The 20,891-nt window shown below is 39.8% G+C and overlaps 1 protein-coding gene across 1 annotated transcript in view; it reads right to left on the bottom strand.

Annotated features, from left to right (window-relative positions):
• Positions 1-19,419, bottom strand: part of c11h19orf47 (chromosome 11 C19orf47 homolog) — a 49,351-nt gene extending 29,932 nt beyond the window's left edge. Inside the window, exons 1-4 of the mRNA XM_039768111.1 lie at positions 19,361-19,419; positions 7,299-7,386; positions 2,665-2,779; positions 1,292-1,373 (exon numbers count right to left, since the gene is read on the bottom strand). Of these exons, the coding sequence (XP_039624045.1) occupies positions 1,292-1,373; positions 2,665-2,779; positions 7,299-7,386; positions 19,361-19,379 (304 nt within the window). The 5' untranslated portion in view covers positions 19,380-19,419. The remainder of the gene's footprint in view (positions 1-1,291; positions 1,374-2,664; positions 2,780-7,298; positions 7,387-19,360) is intronic.
• Positions 19,420-20,891: the final 1,472 nt, after the last annotated feature.

Genomic DNA, 20,891 nt, shown 5'->3' with positions numbered 1-20,891 from the left:
TACCCAGTAAAGATGGGCATCTATCAGATATCTACCTATACAAGTTGGTGAGCACAAATGGAGATATCTAGGTTTTCCTCATGTATGTGAAGGATTAAAGCCATTAGTGATCCTTCTTGATGAAAGCCAAACCGTGGTATGACCATTTCAAGTCATCAGTAAAGGACACTCTGTCAGGGATGCCAGGGGCAACGACCCGGCTGGGACGCCGTAAGGGACCAGAAGAGGGTCAAAGCCCACCCTGGATCATGTGGGGGCCGCCTTCCTGGTTGCTTTGGGGGCCACGGGTACAGGGCATTGAAACTCCACCCTGTAGGGGCCCGTGGTCACCGCCAGGAGGCGCCCCAATGCCTTGGAGACCTGTTACCCCAGCACTTCTGCCACACCAGGAAGTGCTGGGGGGAAGATTTAGGACGGCACCCAGAGAGCTGCCGGGAGGACAGCCGGCACTTCCGCCACGCTGGGGCGTGGCCAAGGGAGGAATGCCGGGAACACCTGGGGCTCATCCGGGAACTGGATAAAAGGGGCCGTCTCCATTCATTCAGGGCTGAAGTCGGGAGGAGGCAGGACGAAGCACAGAGGAGGTGTGGAGGCGGCCCGAAGAGAGGCATTGTGGCCAGGACTGAGTGTGTTGGAGTGTATTGTGCACTGAACTGGGTCTGTGTGACCAATTTAACAATTGTAAATATTGTAAATAAACGTGTGGTGGGTTGAAAACAACATGTCCGCCTGTCTGTGTCCGGGTTGGCTCCACAACTCCAAAAGACGTAAAGCCGCTAACCCTCTTAACGGCATCTTCTAGAATATACTTGTGAGTGTGGCCTGCCTCCAGCTTGCTAACATTAAGGGAGAAACTGTTGTCCTGGTGCCAATGTATCAAGAAGAACACAAATTCCATGCAAGTCAACTCGTTGATGAGGAGCAGGCCTATGATAGTGCAGTCTTTAGCAAATTTAACGTTGGTGTCTGGAAAAACTGTCATAAGTGAACATGGTAGAGACCAGCTTACAAGTGATGGTTCACTTGCTACAGTCTGCCATATATACAGTAAAGTCTAAAATCCACCTGCAGATGCCTGGCACTAATTTCCTATGCCTAGGTTCTCATAAATATTATGATAAAAGACATAAAATGTAAAATATAAATAACACAAATGCTGTTCATAATATGTATCTGAATGGAGGAAAGTACACAGATGCTTAAAAAAAAAAAAAAACAGGACTGAAGCAAGCTCGCATAACAACACCTGGACCAGACCCATCATGGTTCAGAAGCATGCAGGCATACTCACGTGTATTTGCAGTTCTCCTCAGCTCTGCCTGGACACTTGACTGACCAACAGATATAGCTTCAGTGGCCATTTTGCACATATCCTGCAACAGCAAAACCAATAAAATCAAACAGGCTTTTTTTTTTTTACATTTGCTTAATATAGTTTAATCGAAACTTGAACTAATGGCATCATTTTCACAAACAAAAACACTAATGTAATTTGATCAAGTCATGCATGCAAGCACTTATCAAAATTAACATATAGTGAAGAATGCACTCCAAAAAAGAATTCCAAAGTTAAAGGGATTCTGCCTGGGCCTTGAAATCACAAAAACTACTTTTTAGTTCAGAACTTGCATTCAGTGCCATCAAGACTGGGTCCAGTAAAGCACAACCTTGAAAAGAATCAAGCAGGCTCAATAACTTACAGACTGATTATTTAAAAGTTCATGAAAAAATTCAGTCTACATTAGTCAGTGAGAAGACAGCATACAGTACAGTATATACAGCAAGTACTACACCAACTAAATGACCATTTGTATTATCTTCCACTACACAATCAGTTTTTAAGGGCAACTGTAATATTCTAATTTGGTAATGAACAAAGTACAGTTACATTTTCCATGCTGAAACATACTGAATCAGAAGCGTAACTTCCGGAAATGTGAAATGTACTTTTTTCTTTACTGTTTACTGACACACAAATATACAACATAAGTTTACTAGACTAAATAGCTCTCAGTACCAATATATCTTTTTGCTATATGTGTAATATAAAAGACAGTTAAGTTTAGTATGCTTGCAGCACATGATTTCATTTGTAGTTGCATCCCAAATGAGATACAGAACTATTACAAACAGAATTTTAATTTCCGAACTACATAGGTCTATAGGACTAATTACTCATAGTTACAGAGCAATAAAATTCTAGAATGCTTTTCAAATCATTTTAATGTGCTACATGTCTTCTTATTCAGCAACCAGTACAATAAAGTGTGCTATGAATAAAAATTCACAGTTGTGTGTACATGAACACTTGTCATTTGGAATACCAGATGCCAACTTCCAGGGACATCCAAGTGTCGCTGCAGTACTGTACTTTCAGCGTGACCGAACTCAGGATTCACACTCACCACTTGCCAAATGAAATATGAAATATGTAAAGTAATATTTACAGTCTTAGGAATGTACGTATGTTTGTTCAAAAAGGTATTTATATATTATTCAAACCATTTATAAATTTCTGATTTTAAAAAGTATCAGAACAAGCAGTTTTCTTTCCTCAAACGTACTTACCAAAAACCAATGCATCTGAAAATGAACCTCTTTATTAAATAGTGTGACCTGAAAATGACTGAAATGTAAGATTAAAAATGATAATAGCTTCTGTACCTGTCTGTAAACCACCTTGGCATGTTTGAGAATGGCGATAATGTCACCGATTACAGTGATTCCCAGGTCCATCATAATCTCTTTACTTAGATCCATCAGCATATTCTTCTGAATGCTACAAATTAAAATCAAAAATTATTTTAGCAAAAGAGTCAAGAGAAGTCTTTTTTTAAAAAAAACTAATTTATATAATTGAATTGGAAAGTAGCCCCAAAAACACACTGAACCAATCAAACAAATAATCTATGGCTTATCCTATCAGCGTGCACCATCACAAGGCGTGAAACAAAGTCACAAGCAGAAAAACATTTTAAAATGACTTTTGTACAATACATAAGTGAGACATGAGTAACATTAGACTTTCACGATCAACTCAGTTTTACCAAATTTTAACTTTAGTGCTCTATCTTTCATCTTAAAAATCAAATAAGGCCAGAGGAGGGCAAAAAGTTTAACCATGGTTTATGTGCCAACAAAACAATGAACCTTGACACAATCTGGAAAGAACAGATTGATGAGGAATGACACTGGTGTAGGATAAATGAAATGATTTGCTTCTTCTTACTCTCAAGATTATTACGAGCACATTTAATTTTCTTGATTTTACTACAGCTTTATATTTAATTAACGGTCATCTTAATTCAAAGAAAACATCCATCCATCCATCCATCCATCCATCCATCCATCCATCTGCCAACCCGCTGAATCCGAACACAGGGTCACGGGGGTCTGTCAAAGAAAACAACAAATTAGAAATGCTTAATACATTTATTTCCTTCTACAGTGTTAGCAATAGCAGATTAAATAAACTCAACTTCAGGGAATGCAGTATCTCAGGAGAGGAAACCAAACTGGACATCACCTGGCAGAGGGTTTACTGCCTTAATCACTGCCCACATCATCTTTGAAAGGAGCTTAAACATACTGCTCCACCTAAAAGATTCATCCATCTGTGTAATCTCTGAACTCCCCAATTGCATTATGAGGTCTTGGAGGACCAGGACCAGACCCCTGTAGCATCAAGTCCAAGATTGCAGCCAACCCTGGTTAAGACATCAGACAATCTCAGGGCACATTCATCTTTACATCGATGATACACTCGCACATAGGTCAATCAAGTTCACAAGCACATCTTTTGGATATGGGAGAGAAAACACAGATAGCTTACCTAAAAATAATATAATCTGAAAGGGCTCAACACTAACTTTTAAAAGTGACTGCCAAACTGAAAATAGGTATTAGCTATTGGTTGCTGTAACTGAAAATACAGTTGCCATACACGTGGAGTAATTAAAATGCTAAGCAATTACAGGTAGTCCCCAGGTTCCGGACATACGAATGCAGTCCGCATGTGCCTCAGTAACTGTCGCTCCATCATCTTCGGCCTGGGGACGCTGCAAGCGGCGGCTGGAGGGGGGCGATTTTGCTGCTTGCGCAGTGTAGTGCAGTGTCCCTTGGGTGGCTCCCGGTGGCAAGCGATTTCACTGCCCGCCCACCACACACGGCAGCCCTGTTCATTATCGGTGAGCGGCTGGTAATGCTGCAAGCGGTAACCCGGTTGTGGGGGGTGATTTCACTGCTTGCGCAGTGTAGTGTCCATCAGGCAGCTCCTGGCGGCAACCGATTACACTGCAAGTGGTGACCCACTTGTGGCTGAACAGAGGCCACTGAGGGTGAGCGGGGCGGCGGTAGTGTGCCTCAGATGGCTGCCTATTGAATGGGGGCGATTTACTACCCGCCTTTGGCCACATCGTGTTCGTTCTCGGTGGGCGGACGCTGCAGGCAGCATACTGTAGTGGAGGTGACTGTGAGGTGGGCTGGTGATGAACTGCCCCTCGCCACCCCCATTCATTCTCAATAGCAAGCCTGCTTGTACTGTTATGCACATAGCAGGAAGTTGTCTCTTGTCAGTACACCAGACATGTTGACGACTTGTGCCTTCCTGTTGTGATAGCGTGTATAGCGCTGTGCAGAAGAGCTCATCTTAAACTTTTGTCTTCACCCTTCAACAATGTCTCTGAAACACAAATTTGATGCAAGTGCTGGTGATACAGTAAAGAAGAGAAAAACCATCACCATGGAAAATAAAGTAAAAATAATAAAAAGGTCAGAGAGAGGTGAAACTCCGTCATTCATTGGCAGAGCACTTGGTTACAGTCGGTCAACAACAGCATTTATTAAAATAATGTACCTGTTCAACTTACATACAAATTCAACTTAAGTACAAACCTACCGTCCCTATCTCGTACGTAACCTGGGGACTGCCTGTACAGTGTATGTTAATTTATACAGTAAGTGAAACTGGGACATAAAAGAATATTATTTCACCTTAATTTATTTTTAGTTTGTATGTTGGACCTTTTGCTTTACACAATTTCAATCTGGAATTTCATCACTTAACTTGTGAGGAAAAAAAAAACAAAACACATATCATGTCAGCCCTCAATCCCTGGAATACAAAGTACCACCAGTTATTTCCATGGTGTTCAACAACATCATTTATTTCTATAGCACATTTTCATACAAATGATGTAGCTCAAAGTGCTTTACATGATGAAGAGAGAGAAAAAAAAGACAAAATAAATAAGAATTAAAATAAGGGAACACTAATTAACATAGAATAAAAGTAAGGTCTGATGGCCAGGGAAGACAGAAAAAAAAAAAAATAAAACTCCACACAGCTGGAGAAAAAAAATAAATCTGCAGGGGTTCCGAGGCCACAAGACCAACCAGCCCCCTTTTGGCATTCTACCTAACATAAATTACCTCAATCAGTCCTCATTGTACTCAGGGCTCACATGGAAGAACTTGATGATGACGGACATGTGGACTTCAAAAACCCTTTAAAAATTAATCCAGCAAATTATTGCTTGCTTGCTCATCTGTTTATTCAACTTACGGCAAGTTGCTACGGAATACATATCTTAAATGTACTTAATATGCACTGAATACGATTATATCCACCAATCCATTTATAATCTTGCTTTTGTATAATACTGTGAACCAGCAAATGAAAATAAACTGCTTACACAGGTCTAAACCACCAGATTTGGTTACAGTAAGCCATCCACAAACCCAACAAAATGGCGCTCTGCCATTTTAAATGCATAAAGTATCACATCATACCAGCATAAGCAACAGTATAAGGATTCTTTACAGGCTGTGACACATAACCAGGAATTTATTTTTAACACAGCTCAATGTTATGTATTTTAATTCATTTACAATCATTACAGTAATCCCTCCTCGATCGCGGGGGTTGCGTTCCAGAACACCCCGCGACAGGTGAAAATCCACGAAGCAGAAACCATATGTTTGTATGGTTATTTTTATATATTTTAAGCCCTTAGAAACTCTCCCACAATGTTTATAAATATTCTCTGCACAGTTATACAGTAAACCCTCGTTTATAGCGGTTGATCCGCTCCAAACAGATAAATGAATTTCCAAGAAGTAGGATTCTTTATTTATAAATATAATATTTTCGTAGTTAGAGCAGTTTTTTTTTTTTATCTTTAATGCCACATGATAATGGAAGATAGGAAAACAAAAACTCCAGTAAAAGTACATTTATGATGGTTCACAACAATAAAGGAATTCTCCACCCAAAAATGATATTTTCGTATGTGACTTAGCCTATGTAATTTGTAGTAATAGCCAAGAAAAAAATTAACATTGTTTTCATGCAAAATGGAGATAATGTTTTTGAGATTATAAGCGTCTACAGTGACAAATCATGGACAACAGCAAACAATATCAAAAACATCCATGGAAAAAAACTAACATTACTTGTGATGCATAATTCAAATTTGAACTCATGTGATTTGTATGCTCACAACATTCCAAACATGTGTATTTTTACTAAAATACTGGTAGATAATCCACTTCCGGAAAACACTCAGTGAACAAAAATGGAAGGTGCTCACAGCATGAATGAGCATTTCAAATGTAGACCCACCTTCCATTGTTACATTTAAATTCATACCCACAACTCGAGATTATTTAGTGACAGTCTGTGAAAATGCACATGTGAATTGACCTTCCACTTATTGAACTGCCTCAGATATGTACAAGTAGGATGCATGTTCTCTTCCCAATCATGTTTTCACTTGCCAATGAACAAGCTGGACTCCAGACCAATGACCAATGGTCTTCAATTCAACTGCTTAGGTGCGTCTGAACGCATTCCACTTTTTATTTATCAATATTTTAGTAAAAACACATGTGTTTAGGACATGGTAAGCATACAACAGGATGACATGATATGAGAATTGTGAGATTTGTTCATGGACTTTTTAATATAGTTTGCTGTGGTGTGACATTGATCACCATATACCCCATTATATAAAAAACTTTGTTATCTCCATTTTGCATGAAAGCATAACATTAAAAATGTTTCTTAGCCATCAATATATACTATATGGGGTAATATATCAAAAAATATACTATTTTTGGGTAGACTAATTCATTAAATAACTTAAGAATACAATGATTTGCTGCCCTAGGCTCAATCGCCAACCAAAATTTCACTGTACTCTATACAAATGGCGATGAAGCTGAACACCAACTAGAAACATTGTGAAATTAATGTAAACTTTCCTAATAATAAATTGCATTAAAAATAATCATCATACCGATTATCCACAAAGGACACTGCATAATTTACAGCCAGGCCAGGGGGAATTCCAGCATCCTTAAAAAACTGAATCCATTCCGAAGTAGCTGTAAAAAATTGAAAAATGTTAGCAGCAGCTAATACATATATCTATATATCTTTCTATTATAAAAAAAATCTTGGAAGGCTTGGAAGGAGACGATACGTGATTTTCTCAGAGACACTAACGTCCCGCGAGACAAGGCAGTGAGACAAAAGGACAGCTGCTGCGCAGGCTTTTAAATGATCGACACGCAGCAGGACAAGCAGAACGTGCAGCAAGTCAGCAGCTGATCCGACCGCATCTCCTTAACATGCGTTCTGCCCCCCACCCCTTCACAATGCGAGCGACACAGATGCGAAGTGTGCCCCTTTGGGTGAAGGAAAGGGTGGGTGTGCGAAGCAAGCAGGGGGCGCGCGTGTGTGTGTGAGTGTATATATATGCATATATATATATATCAATCATGAATATAGATAAAAAGAGGGATTTAAGTGTTAATTCCATAGGAATATGTGATGTTTTTCTTTGTATGTTTTCCATACGTTTCATTTTTGTTATTTCATCAAAGCCAGCAGCAAAAGACTACAATAATAAAGCACAATAATATCAAGAAGTCTGAAAATACTTAATGAAGACCTACCATACTTAGCATTAATGCATTTTTCAGAGTGGTTTTAGGATAATGAAATTAATCTGCTAACTGAGACATGCTTATTATCTAGTATAGAATGAGTACCACTAAACATGCAATACAGTATTGTGCTGCATTAAGTGTTAAATCAAAAGGAAACAAAAGACATTACTTATCTGAGATCCTGATCACCTAGGGAGTTTTAAGAACAGAAGCTAAAAGCTCAAGGCAAAAATGAATGCAATTTCTACCACCAACATGATAAATAATGACTCCGTCAAGTAGAGCCCTGTGTTCAAAAAGGACACCCATGTGCTATTTTGTGTGTGTTTTTTTTCTCCCAAATACCAAGGACATACATGATATCTTAATTCTGAAGTGGTTCTTGTGAGTGTGTGGATGTCTGAATCATTGGGAATCATGGTGGTTTAATGTTGCAATTTATAGGCTTAAACGTCCTGAAATGAGCTTGAAAATGTAAAGCTATCATCTCCATAGCACAGAATTAATAGGCCTGTACAATTTTAAAGCACTAATAACTGTGTCAGGTTTCATCTTGCTTAAGCTTACGTTCATTATTTTGTCCATAGACTCAAACTCTGATAGGCAGGTAGGCACAACTGAAAGGGGTCACATTGAGTTCACAGATGCCTTAAACAAACCCTCCCTATCAAAACACTTTATTAAGCTAAACCAAAGGCAATTACACAGGAAAAAAAATCTCAAAGTTTAGTTTAAGTACGCTATTCCAAGCTCAATCATGCCTAATGTCCTTTCGTAATTACTTCAAAAGCTCCATGCTGCATTTTAATTTTAGGTAGTGGATCAGCTATAAGACACTGACTAGATGTGCCAAAAGAACTGAAAATGCAGCCCCTCGGTGCAGGCTGGGCCATAAGAAAGCAGAGCGACAGGGTTGCAGCGTAACCTACTGCCTGGTAAAGTGCGACTCTCGGCATAAATCCTAGCCATAAACCCCGTGGCCCCTGTACTAACCAGGGTAGCTGCCCTCTCGTGGTCCAGGGGAGGTACAGTCCCTCTCCTGGTCCTTCCAGGTGCCCCGGCTGGGTGTGACGCCCAGCCTCCTGCCACAGTGTCCAGTCAGTTACTATGTTAGTTACAGTTAGTTTACAGTTACTAAATCCCTTGTCATTTCAAAAGATTGTGGTTAAAAAAAAAATGCATTCCGTTTGTCATTCTAATTGATGGTGCATCATAAACACTAACACTGCTTTTATGAATCCTATACCAAACGGCATGTACAGTAATAGACACATATGCATTGAATTTGTCATTCCAACAGATGGTACATCACAAATATTTGTAGTAATACATTTTTTTTGCTACACACATTACAAAAAAAAAAAGAAATGCAATGGATGGTGCACTGCAAATATTAATGCTGAAGTCTACATTAATTACTTGGTTTTCAAGCTGTCTTAGATGGACAGCACAGCTAGTTTAAAAATAATTAGTAAAAAGTAAAAAATTTGTGTTTTAAGTTATGTAATGCACTAGTGAGGTCTCACCTGGAGTACCGAGTGCAGTTTTGGTCTCCATATTACAAAATAAGACATATCAGCAGTAGGAGGAGGAGAGCAAATAGACAGAGTAATAGACAGAGTAATATGATGCCAGATTGAAGGAGTTGAATCTCTTTCAGTTTAAGAGAGAAAGAGGTGACATGTTTCAAGAGTTTAACATTATGAAAGGAATTAGTACAGCAAATCCCAGTTGTTACTTTAAAATAAATTCAACAAGAACAAAGACACATGCTTGGGAACTTAAGGGCACAATTTTCATAAATGTTATCATTTTTTTTCACACAAAGAACCAAAGGGAAGTGGAATAAATTGCCAAGTAGTCTGGTGGACAGAAGGACTTTAAGGATCCTCAAATCTGAACTTGTCGTTATTTTGGACAATTTATGTGAACAGGATGAAAGAGCTTGCAGGGCTTAATTGCCTATTCTCGTCAAAATGTTTCTAATGTTCTTATGTTCCCAACATGTAATTATGTTGTTAGACTTAAGTGCAGCATTTGACACCATTGACCATTCGATTTTACTGCACAGGCTAGAAAATGATGTTGACCTTACAGGCCCCGTGCTCGCTTGGTTTAGTTCTTATTTATCAAATCGATTCCAATATGTACAGAAATGTGCTGACAGTACTCCATCATTATACACAGAAGTTCAATATGGTGTCCAGCAGAGCTCAGTACTGGGACCTTTACTGTTTTCACTAGGGATGCACCGAAATGAAAATTCTGGGCCGAAAACGAAACCGAAATTTTTGGATGCACTTGGCCGAAAACCGATACCGAAACTGGCTTCATTAAAAAACATGTTTAAAATATTTTCTTTTTGTTTGTATTAAAAAAACTACAAATTAATTAAGCAATCAAACTTTTATTGATAATAAATAACAGTAATAAGGCTGTTTAACAATAACAAAACTAAATAAAATTTCTTTCTGTAACAAAATTGTGCAAAAAAAATGCTAGCTGCTTTTTTACTTCAATTTTAAATTACTGTACCAAACAACAGTGCACAAACAGAAAATAAATAAATCCAACCTCTTACTGTAAACAACATAACTATACACACTAAATTGGTCTGCTTTTAATTTAAGCAAAAGAAGCAGGTTTATCTTTATGAACAAAAGTTTTTCAGTTTTCTGGCTGAAGACACAGTTCCTCTTCTCATGAAGAACATACTGCACTGAATAAAATCACTCAGTCTGTGCTAGCTTTTAGTGCCTTTACGAATTGTGCAAAATATTACCTGCATTAAACGTTTTACTTCAATTTTAAATTACTGTGCAAAACAACATTGCAATAACAGAATAAATAAATCAAACCTTTAACTGTAAACAACATCAAATTAGGCTGCTTTTATTTTAGCAAAAGTGGCAGATTTCTCTTTATGAACAAAAGTTGTTCAGCTTTCTGGCTGGAGAGACGATTTCTGTTCTCATCAAGAACATGAGATGCTGCACTGAATAATCTCTCACTGTCTGTGCTGGTGCTTGGGGCAGATAAGTACTTGCGCGCAGTCCATGCAAGCAAAGGAAAGCGATCTTTGTTCGCGCCAGTAGTCAAGTGGATTGTCACTTCTGCCAATGGGTAGTTCAGCTAGATAGGTTGCTACTTCTTGTGAGGCTGCGCTTGCTCTTACACCGCTGTGGGTTGGGACGCTTTCCTGTAAAATTTCGTCAAACATATCAGAAAGCGAAGGAATGTGCGCCTCATTCACTTGTATGCGTGACTGTTTCTCAGGCACAGTTTGCTCTGTTCTCCCCGTCGCGGCTTGTGCTTCACCAGAGGTTTCAAGAGCCGTAAGCTCTGTTTGCACCATTTCGCGTACATCCTGCCTTTTCTCATCGTCAAAGTAATGGTCTTTAAAGCGTGGATCTAATATTGTTGCAATGCCGTAAAGAGGGTTGGACTCAATGTCTTGGAAGCGTTTGTTAACAGCCTCCAGTAGAGTTTTTTTAGCTGTTTTTACGCCATGATCTGTTTCCGCCTCTTTTCCAACCAGGCGCTTCAGTGCTGCGATCAGTGGAATAACTTCAGCAACAGACGCTTGAGCTGAGCTTATTTCCTTGGTTAACTGTTCGAACGGGCGAGAAGAGAGACAATGTTTTCCACCAACATCCACTGATGTGCACTCAAAGTTGCTGGCAGGTCGTGATCTGTCATGTATGCAGCTAAAACCCGCTTCTGTTCAAGTAATCCCTGCAACATATAGTATGTACTGTTCCAGCGAGTGGCCACATCTTGCTGTAGTCGTTTTGTTGGCATCCCAAACTGTTTTTGCAAATCTTGTAGTCTGGAATAAGCAAGCAGAGAATGCTTAAAATGTCCCACAATTTTTCTCCCAGTTGCTGTGATTTCTGATATGCTCCGCTGACAAAGCAATCCCTCATTCACAGCCAACTGCAGCGTGTGTGCCATGCAAGGTATGCTCTTTAATCCACTGTCATCCATAGCCTTTATTATGTTCCGTGCATTATCTCTCACAATCACATGCACTTTAGACTTGTCTATGTTCCAAGTTTCAAACATGTTAGCCAAAGCATCGGATATTGCTGCTGCAGTGTGTGAGCCGACAAACTCCTGTGCATGAAGCAGAATGTTTTGCAATTTAAACTCGCGTTTATCCACTGCGCTGTCAAACTGAGCATGCTAGTTGGACTAACGTCAGAGCTCCATATGTCTGTGGTAAAACTTAGAGCAGAGATATCTGTGGTCATGAGCTCATGAACATGTTTTGCAACACGGTCATACATTTCAGGTAGAGAGGTCTCTGCAAAATACCGTCTGCTTGGCAGTGTGTAACGCGGCTCAATGTGGTGTATTAGCCTACGAAATCCGATGTCCTCCACGACTGAAAACGGCTCGTCATCTAAAGCAATGAATTCCATTACTTTCTCTGTTATGTCACGTGCTTTAGCACTGTCATTTGCAAATTTCTTAATTTTTTCGAAAAATGTGGCAACCGAGGGTGTTGATGTGCTAGTTGGCTTAGTTTTAACCAACGTTGTTTGACGGTATTCCTCAAATTCAATTGCGTGTCTTGACTTAAGGTGGTGTATTAAACCTGTAGTCGAAAATGTCTTTGCTGTTGAACCCCCTATTGCAACTTTGCTGTCCTCATCTGAAACTTTGAAGTACTTCCAAACCGCCGACATACTCCGTGTTTGATGCGTAATGACAGCGCGAACGAGACGGGAGGATGGGAGAGGCGTGGCACACAATTCGCTTTTATTTTCGGCGCTTTCTTACGTTTAGGCCGAAACCAATAATGCTATTTCGGCCGAAAATTTTCGGCGGCCGAAATTTCGGTGCATCCCTAGTTTTCACTTTACATGCTTCCACTGGGATCTCTCATTAGGAAACATAATGTTAATTTTCACTTGTATGCAGATGACACCCAGTTATACCTTTCATTTAAATCAAATGAAGTTTCTCCGATGTTGTCTTTAATTAGTGTTAGTGAATTAAAGGACTGGATGGATGAGAACTACTTGTCTTTAAATACAGATAAAACAGAGATGTTAATTGTTGGAGGGAATGACGCTGATCACAACAATATTCTGTCATCATTTAACTCAGTTGGAATCACCATTAATTTTACTGAATCAGCCTGTAATCTCGGAGTTCTCTTTGACTCTAGCAGGTCATTTAAAGCACATATTACACAGTTGTCCAAATCATGTTTCTTCCATCTTAAAAATGTTAGGAAATTAAGGCGCTTTCTAAATAAACAGGATTCTGAGAAATTAATTCATGCATTTATTTCTAGTAGGATTGACTGCTGCAATGCGACTTCACTGGCTGTTCAAACTGTTCTTTACACAGCCTCCAGTTAATCCAAAATGCTGCTGCAAGAATTATCACAAGAACAAGAAAATACAAACACATAACTCCAGTTCTTAAATCCTTACACTTGCTCCCGGTTAAATTTAGGGCAGATTTCAAAATCCTCCTTTTAACATATAAAGCATTAAATGGCCAAGGTCCGGCTTACTTGTCTGAACTTATCATGACTTACAAACCTGAGCGCACATTAAGATCTCAAGATGCCGGTCTGCTTATGATTCCAAGGATTAATAAAATAGCAGTAGGAGGTCGAGCTTTTAGTTCCAGGACCCCCTAAACTGTGGAGTCGTCTGCCTGCTTCTATAAGAGATGCCCCTCGGTCTCAGCTTTCAAATCCCAGCTGAAGACTCACTACTTCAGATTAGCACACCCTGACTAGAGCTGCTGATTTACTGTACAGACTGCATCTCTGTTGTTAGTCATTACCACTAAAACATAAGTAACATGATAGTTAGAATTGAATACTAACCCTCACCTATTGTTTCTCTTCTCGGTACTCAAATGTGGCACATGGTGCCATGGCCGACCTGCCAAGTTGTTGTGCCTGCTTACGGTAAAGTCATCCCTGATGGAGGATCGCTGGAATCATGGGAAAGAGAGGCCCTTTCATCGGATTGGCTGGCCCACCACTGTTTCAGCTGTGCAATGGCCAAATGGGGGAAGCAGCTTGATGGCTGAGGTCTCAAGGACTCTGAACAAATCCAAATCATATTATGTGATATCATCCATTGTTAAATTCTGCTACGTACTTCTAAATTTTTTTTTTTTTATATACTGTATTGAGGATTTGTTCTGTTCTGTGTATTTTATTGTATTGACCCCCTTTTTCTTTTTGGCACCCACTGCATGCCCAACCTACCTTGAAAAGGGTTTCTCTTTGAACTGCCTTTCCCGAGGTTTCTTCCATTTTTTTCCCTACTGGGTTTTTTTTGGAGTTGTTCCTCGTCTTCTTAGAGAGTCAAGGCTGGGGGGTTGTCAAGAGGCAGGGCCTGTTAAAGCCCACTGCAGCACTCTTTGAGATTTTGGGCTATACAAAAACAAATTGTATTGTATTGTATTGTATTGTATCATGCATCGTCTGGCTGGGAGGGGGTGAAAATAAACTTACAGGCAAAAATAATGTCTAGAGACGCAGCCCCAACCAAATCCTGACACCAAGTGTATACATGTGGCATACTAAATAAACTTCCATAAACCCATTAGCCACCAATAGCCTATTCAAAATGGTCCCCCGATGTGGCCTTTATTAACTTGAAATGTTTGTGATTGGCACCACGTGAGATACCCTTTTGATAGAAGTGCACCTTCCAAACAAATGCAGGGTTGTCAAATTGTATAGACAACATAGCACAATAGCGAAATGTTTCTCATTTGTAACTGTGTCAAGCAAGTCAAATAACGCTTCAACTGACAGCAGAGAGACATTGAGAAGTGAGGCTGCCGTCAGAACAACACAATCTCATCACTCCATGCTCCTCTCCTTCCTCAGTAGCACCAAATGTAAAGCAGATGGCATGTGATGTTTTAAAGCAGTGCATTCACATGTACCCTTTTTCAAACAGAGAAGTAGATCATCATAGACACTGAAGTTTTTTTCTTTTCATATAACACTGCACAGTTACTGACCCATTAACATTTAAATTGGTTAGCAGTCACGTTTTAATGTATGTGAGAAGTTGTGAGTGGTACACCGGTAGACATTTTCACATATTTTTACCATGGTTTAGCAGATAAGGAAGCCACCACAGTTGCTTGTCGCATATGTGGCGCGTGTGGTAGGGAGAGGGCAATCCATTACAATTTGACACAATGTGGCATATAATAATGTGGGGATGGAAAAAGACAAACGAATACGGAGCGGCCAGCATTGCCTCACGTTCACAAGACAAACAAAACGAAGCACTGCTTAGGAAAATGGTGCATGCTCAGACCACCCTGGCTTCAACATACTATAGCTAAATGTGAATTGGTTCTCATGGAGTTATGTAATGTATATGTAATGTACTGATGGTGTGCTTGATCCAGCAATTAAATTTATATAAATACAGAAAATGCATGTTATAACGATAACCATGGGCAGTGGAATCAGATGGCATTAGGGCTCTAGCTACTTTTATTTAACTCTCCAAAGCCACATGCGTAAAACTTGCAGAGACTTACCCAAGAAGACTCAAAGTTGGAATTGCTGCTAAAGGTGCATCTACAAAGCACTAAATATGCATACACTAAATACGAGGTGAGACACAAAAATAACCGGACTGAGCTTGGGGCTTTCCTGGAAAACCATGTGGAGGTCGGCTGGATGTGAATCGCAGAATTATATCCCCTCCTACACGCCCTCTCAAACAGCCGACTGGCTGGGTATATCCTGTGAATAGCCAAGTCGGTATTTGCACAACAATCGCTACACGACTTGCTGCGACAATGTCGGGTGAAAAAAATCGAACAGCGAGACAAGACAACACCCCCGCGCACAATGCTTTTTCCATAAAGCAGTTTTTGACTGACAAAGACATTCCTCTCCCCGATCATCCTCTCAATTCGCCTGATTTAGCTCCTTGTGATTTTTACTTGTTTCCAAAAATAAAAAATGTGACCTGAAGGGAACACATTTTTCTTCAATGGATAAAGTGAAGACAGAAATGGCAAGCCTGTTGAAGAGCCTCAAGTAAGAAGACTTCCTGCACTGTTTCAATCAATGGAAGATACGGATGGAGCGGTGCAGCGATCGAGACGGGGGATTATAGAGAAGGTGACAAGGTTTAGAATGCTGCAATTCATTCAATAAATATATTTATTTTTTATCAATCTGGTAATTTTTGTGTCTCACCTCGTATACTAAAAACTGATCTGAATATTTTTATGAATGCCAGGTTTCAATTTTTGATCTATACTAATAAAAGGCAAAGCCCTCACTCACTCACTCATCACTAATTCTCCAACTTCCCGTGTAGGTAGAAGGCTGAAATTTGGCAGGCTCATTCCTTACAGCTTACTTACAAAAGTTAAGCAGGTTTCATTTCGAGCCATGTTGAACTTTCTTATTTAGCGGTCCCATCTTCACAAAATTTGGTAAGCTGCTTCCCTGCGCTAATCGAAACCAATGTACGTACTTATTTCGGTGGCATGATGCCACTGTCGGCCGGCATATTGAACTTTCCAAAGCTCTTTGTTACCTATGGGCCCATCTTCGAGAAATTTGGTACGCGGGTTCCCAGCGCTAACTGAATCCTACTTAAGTACATATATACGTCCATAGCCTGCAGCTCGGTCACCGTGTGAGGCGCCGTTGGGTCCCCCATCTAAACAACTCCCATGTTGTTGGCTGGCTGCCTGCCTATATAAGGCCATCCGTCGCTCCGGTCTCTACATTCCCTTCCTTTCTTCGCCACGGGATTCACGTCTCCCTGCTGATAACTACAGCCTTTTTATTTAATCCACGGCTTCTCCGCTATTTTATTGTTAGTTTATTACGATTATAGTTATTGTGTAGGTATTTTAGACTTACTTTACATTGTTCAGGTACCCATTTCCTTTTATCATTCCAACCGTACCCCCATTAACATGTCTATTGAGGTGATCACCATCGATCAAAGAACTGTCACTTATCGACTGGTTTCCTTGCCCAGAGATGGCACCTGCCTTTTCCATTCTCTTTGTTACATATTGCACGGCCATATCAGGCTCACTCTTGATATCCGGAGGAACATTGTGTCTTATGTATTGAATGACTGGGACAGGTTCAAGGTGTGGACTGATGACGGTACAGGAGATAATTAGACTACACAGGAGCACTAGAAGAGTGAAATGCTTAAGCCCTTCACCTATGGTTCTGCATGTGAGTTGATGGCTGCCGCTGAATTGTTCGGTTGTCACTTTCAAGTGTACCAAAGCTGGATGTGAAATTATCGATGAAACCGGTTGTATACTTACAACGCTTGACAGATGCCAAATGTCACTTCAACACAACAAGTCCTACAAATACTGTCGTCATTGAAACAAACCATGAAACTCAAACCGATTATGACAGCAGCAATCCAAGCTGTGAGATTTGAGACAAGATTACTGTTCACATGGCCAACTGTACGTTACATGCTCAAGAGTAAGCTCAGCACACAGCTTGGTCATATTACAACCGGAGGGCCGGACTGACAATGTGGTGTACAAAGAGATCCTTAACAAATAATTATTGGTATATTTTCCCTCAGTTTAAAAAGGTTTAATTTTCTTGATAATAAAAATTTTAAGGCAGTACTTTGCCTCTGTGAAGTGCAGATATTTTGCTAGTTTTTAATAAATTTGCAAACCTTTCTAAAAAATGTTTTTACTTTGCCATTAGGAGTTAGCAAGTGTATGTTGATGGGCAAAAATGGCAAATATATAAATTTCAAACAAAGTCTATAACACAATAAAACATTCAGAAATTGCAGGGCTCTGAATCATTTCTGATTGCACTGTAATTTTAACACTTGTGTCACATCTTAACCTCCTTTTGCTTAAACTGAAAAGGTTCAAACCAGTTGTCAATATTTCCTCTCAGCTCATACCTTACATTAATGGAATCAGTCTAGTTGCTCTTCTACAAGTATTCTCTAGCAAAGTTAGATCGTTTTGCAGACCTAAAAAGCACCCAGAAAACCATAATAAATTCTGACCAGCAAAGAAATACTCTTCAAGTCAGTGCTTCACAAACTCGATCCAGGGGTCCCCCATGTGGCTGCCAGGTTTTTGTTCTAACTTTTGTTTTTAACTGGACCCCTAGACTAAGTGAGCAGACACTTCCCAGCTTTTGTGCTCTTAAGTCAATGTAGAAATTACAAAACTAAGTTTGTATTAAAATGTACTATGCAGTTATATAGGAATAATGTAGTTTATTTTTACTTATATTTTCATCTTGATTTTCATTCTGCTTTTCCAAGTGTTCGGATTATTCAATCCATTATTTACCAATTAGTGGGTCTGCTGCTGAAGTAGTTACAGCCTTTCATCATTCAGTGGTCTTTGTCCTGCTGTCTGCTTGTTTTTAATCGTCATTAAGATACAATTAATGAAGCAAACTACACAGAAAAAGGGCAAAAATAAGAACATAGCAAAACTCAGCTAAGTATCGAAAGCTATAGTAAAAATAGAAATTTGTCTAAATGTGTTATAAATGTAAGAATCGTATTCTGCATTCAGAAAATCACAGCCATAAGAAGAGAAATCCTCACAGCTATCATCAGTGATTGTGAATCTAGTTAGAACAAAATCCCGCAGCCACAGAGTGCCCCGAGGACCGGATCTGGGAGCCATTACTGTTAAACGTCAGTTCCATTCGATTAGTTTGGGTTCCTTCCCCTTAAGACAGACGCCCATGTTAGAGTCACTGCCGACTTTGAGTGTCTTGGTGTGAAGGAATGGGCTGTGTGTGTTCTTCTGTGAACTATCGTCGTTCTGGCTTGCGATCAGATTCAGAGCAGGTCCACTGAACTTCACAATGAAGAAATGAATAGACAGATGTCTGTGGTTTATTTATTTCAACTTCGTTTGATTCAAATTCAACAAGCAATGCCATGTACGCATGTCAATAACTGCACGGCTGGTTTTATTAAGTAGTTATCACTGTAAACCCATCAAACTACCAATCACCCTAAATCCTCCATATATATATTTTTTTTAATCAGGAGACTATTCACGCCCTTAATATGATCAAATACAAAACTAGCCCAGTAGCTCACCAATCTCTCCGCTATGCACCACTCGCTAGCCGGCTGGCATGACGCCGTGCAATTATTTTTAGAGGAGCTCAAGTCCTCACTCATGCCGGAGCAGCTGTTGCATCGGATGTCGGCCTGCTCTTTTTCCAATTCGTCTCTCTTGGCAAATCCCCACCACCTCGCGAAAAAACGACCGATTACCACTGAAAACCACAAACCAAGAAGCAGTACATTACTACCCAGGGGCACCGGTTCCCATTGACCAAAACATTATTTATTTCGCAAAAAAATCAAAAACAAAGCAAAAAGAACAACACAATCTCCCTCACCTGTCGTGACGGACGCCATGATTTTCTAATCCCATCGGCGGCGGTTGCTGACGTAATTTCCGGAAGTCGAGGACTGCCGGAAAAAAACGAAGTCTTGACGAAGCTCTGGCGTTCTATCGAATCGCACTGCTCTGTTGAGTTTGACTACCGGAGCAAAAATCGATAGTTATGTCTGTCGATCTGTGGTACTCTGGAAAACTACTAGTGAGAGTCTTTTTAAGACAGCAAAATGCTTCCAAAAACCTATATTTTAATTGTTTTAATTTGTCTAACAAACATGAAAACTTTCAATTAGGACACATTGACAGAATTATTTCCTTTATCAGGAAATGCTGTCATACAAATTTTTATAATAGACATTTTACAAGTGATTCATAAACACTAACTGCTGAGTAATGTAACTCGTTAATGTAAAATGCATTATTAAGAGGTAACCAAACATCACTTTAAGTTGCTCGGTAACATTTGAAATGGTCTTAAAAATGAACACATATACCCAGTGGCCGCCTGCAAAATAATAATTGTGTTAAAGAATATCATTAACAAAGAATGCACATAAGAACCAATATTATAATGTTAACAACAGCAGCATTTATTTATATAGCACATTTTCATACAAAAAGTAGCTCAAAGTGCTTTACATAATGAAGAAAGAAAAATAAAAGCCAAAATAAGAAATTAAAATAAGACAACATTAGTTAACATAGAAAAGGAGTAAGGTCCGATGGCCAGGGTGGACAGAAAAAACAAAAAAAACTCCAGACGGCTGGAGAAAAAAGTAAAATCTGCAGGGGTTCCAGCCACGGGACCACCCAGTCCCCTCTGGGCAATCTATCTCACATAAATGAAACAGACCTCTTTGTAATTAATGGTAACTTTTTCATACTGTTAGTGTATGACACCTACAGACAGACACTTGACACTTAGATTATGATTTTTTTTTTTAATGTATATGCCTTGTACTTAATGCTCAAAATTTTCCAGCAGCCATATTTCCAACTATTTTGGAAACCTTCATCACACATAGCTACAATACTTTAGAAAGCATAAATTTACATGCATGGAGCAGATCAGTTATAATAATGTTAACTACAGGGTCACGGGGGTCTGCTGGATCCAATCCCAGCCAACACAGGGCACAAGGCAGGAAACAAACCGTGGGCAGGGTGCCAGCCCACCGCAGGGCGCACACACACCAGGCACAATTTAGGATCGCCAATGCACCTTAACCTGCATGTCTTTGGATTGTGGGAGGAAACCCACACAGACACGGGGAGAACATGCAAACTCCATGCAGGGAGGACCTGGGAAGCGAACCCGGGTCTCCTAACTGCCAAGCGCTACCCACTGCGCCACCGTGCAGCACGCAAATAAGATGGATTCTATAATTTGAATAACAGCAAATAATCACAAAGGTGAGGAAAAAAACACACGTCGCAACTGGGAAACCAGAGTGAGTCAGCGGACACAATCAATATCCATGAAAGAGCAGGATGTTTTAGTCGGTACTAAGCACTGTATACTGGGAACA

This window comes from Polypterus senegalus, chromosome 11 (genome assembly GCF_016835505.1).
Source record: "Polypterus senegalus isolate Bchr_013 chromosome 11, ASM1683550v1, whole genome shotgun sequence".
Lineage (NCBI taxonomy): Eukaryota > Metazoa > Chordata > Cladistia > Polypteriformes > Polypteridae > Polypterus > Polypterus senegalus.
Note: the sequence above shows the minus strand (reverse complement) of the source record. Positions and strands in the feature narration are given on the sequence as shown.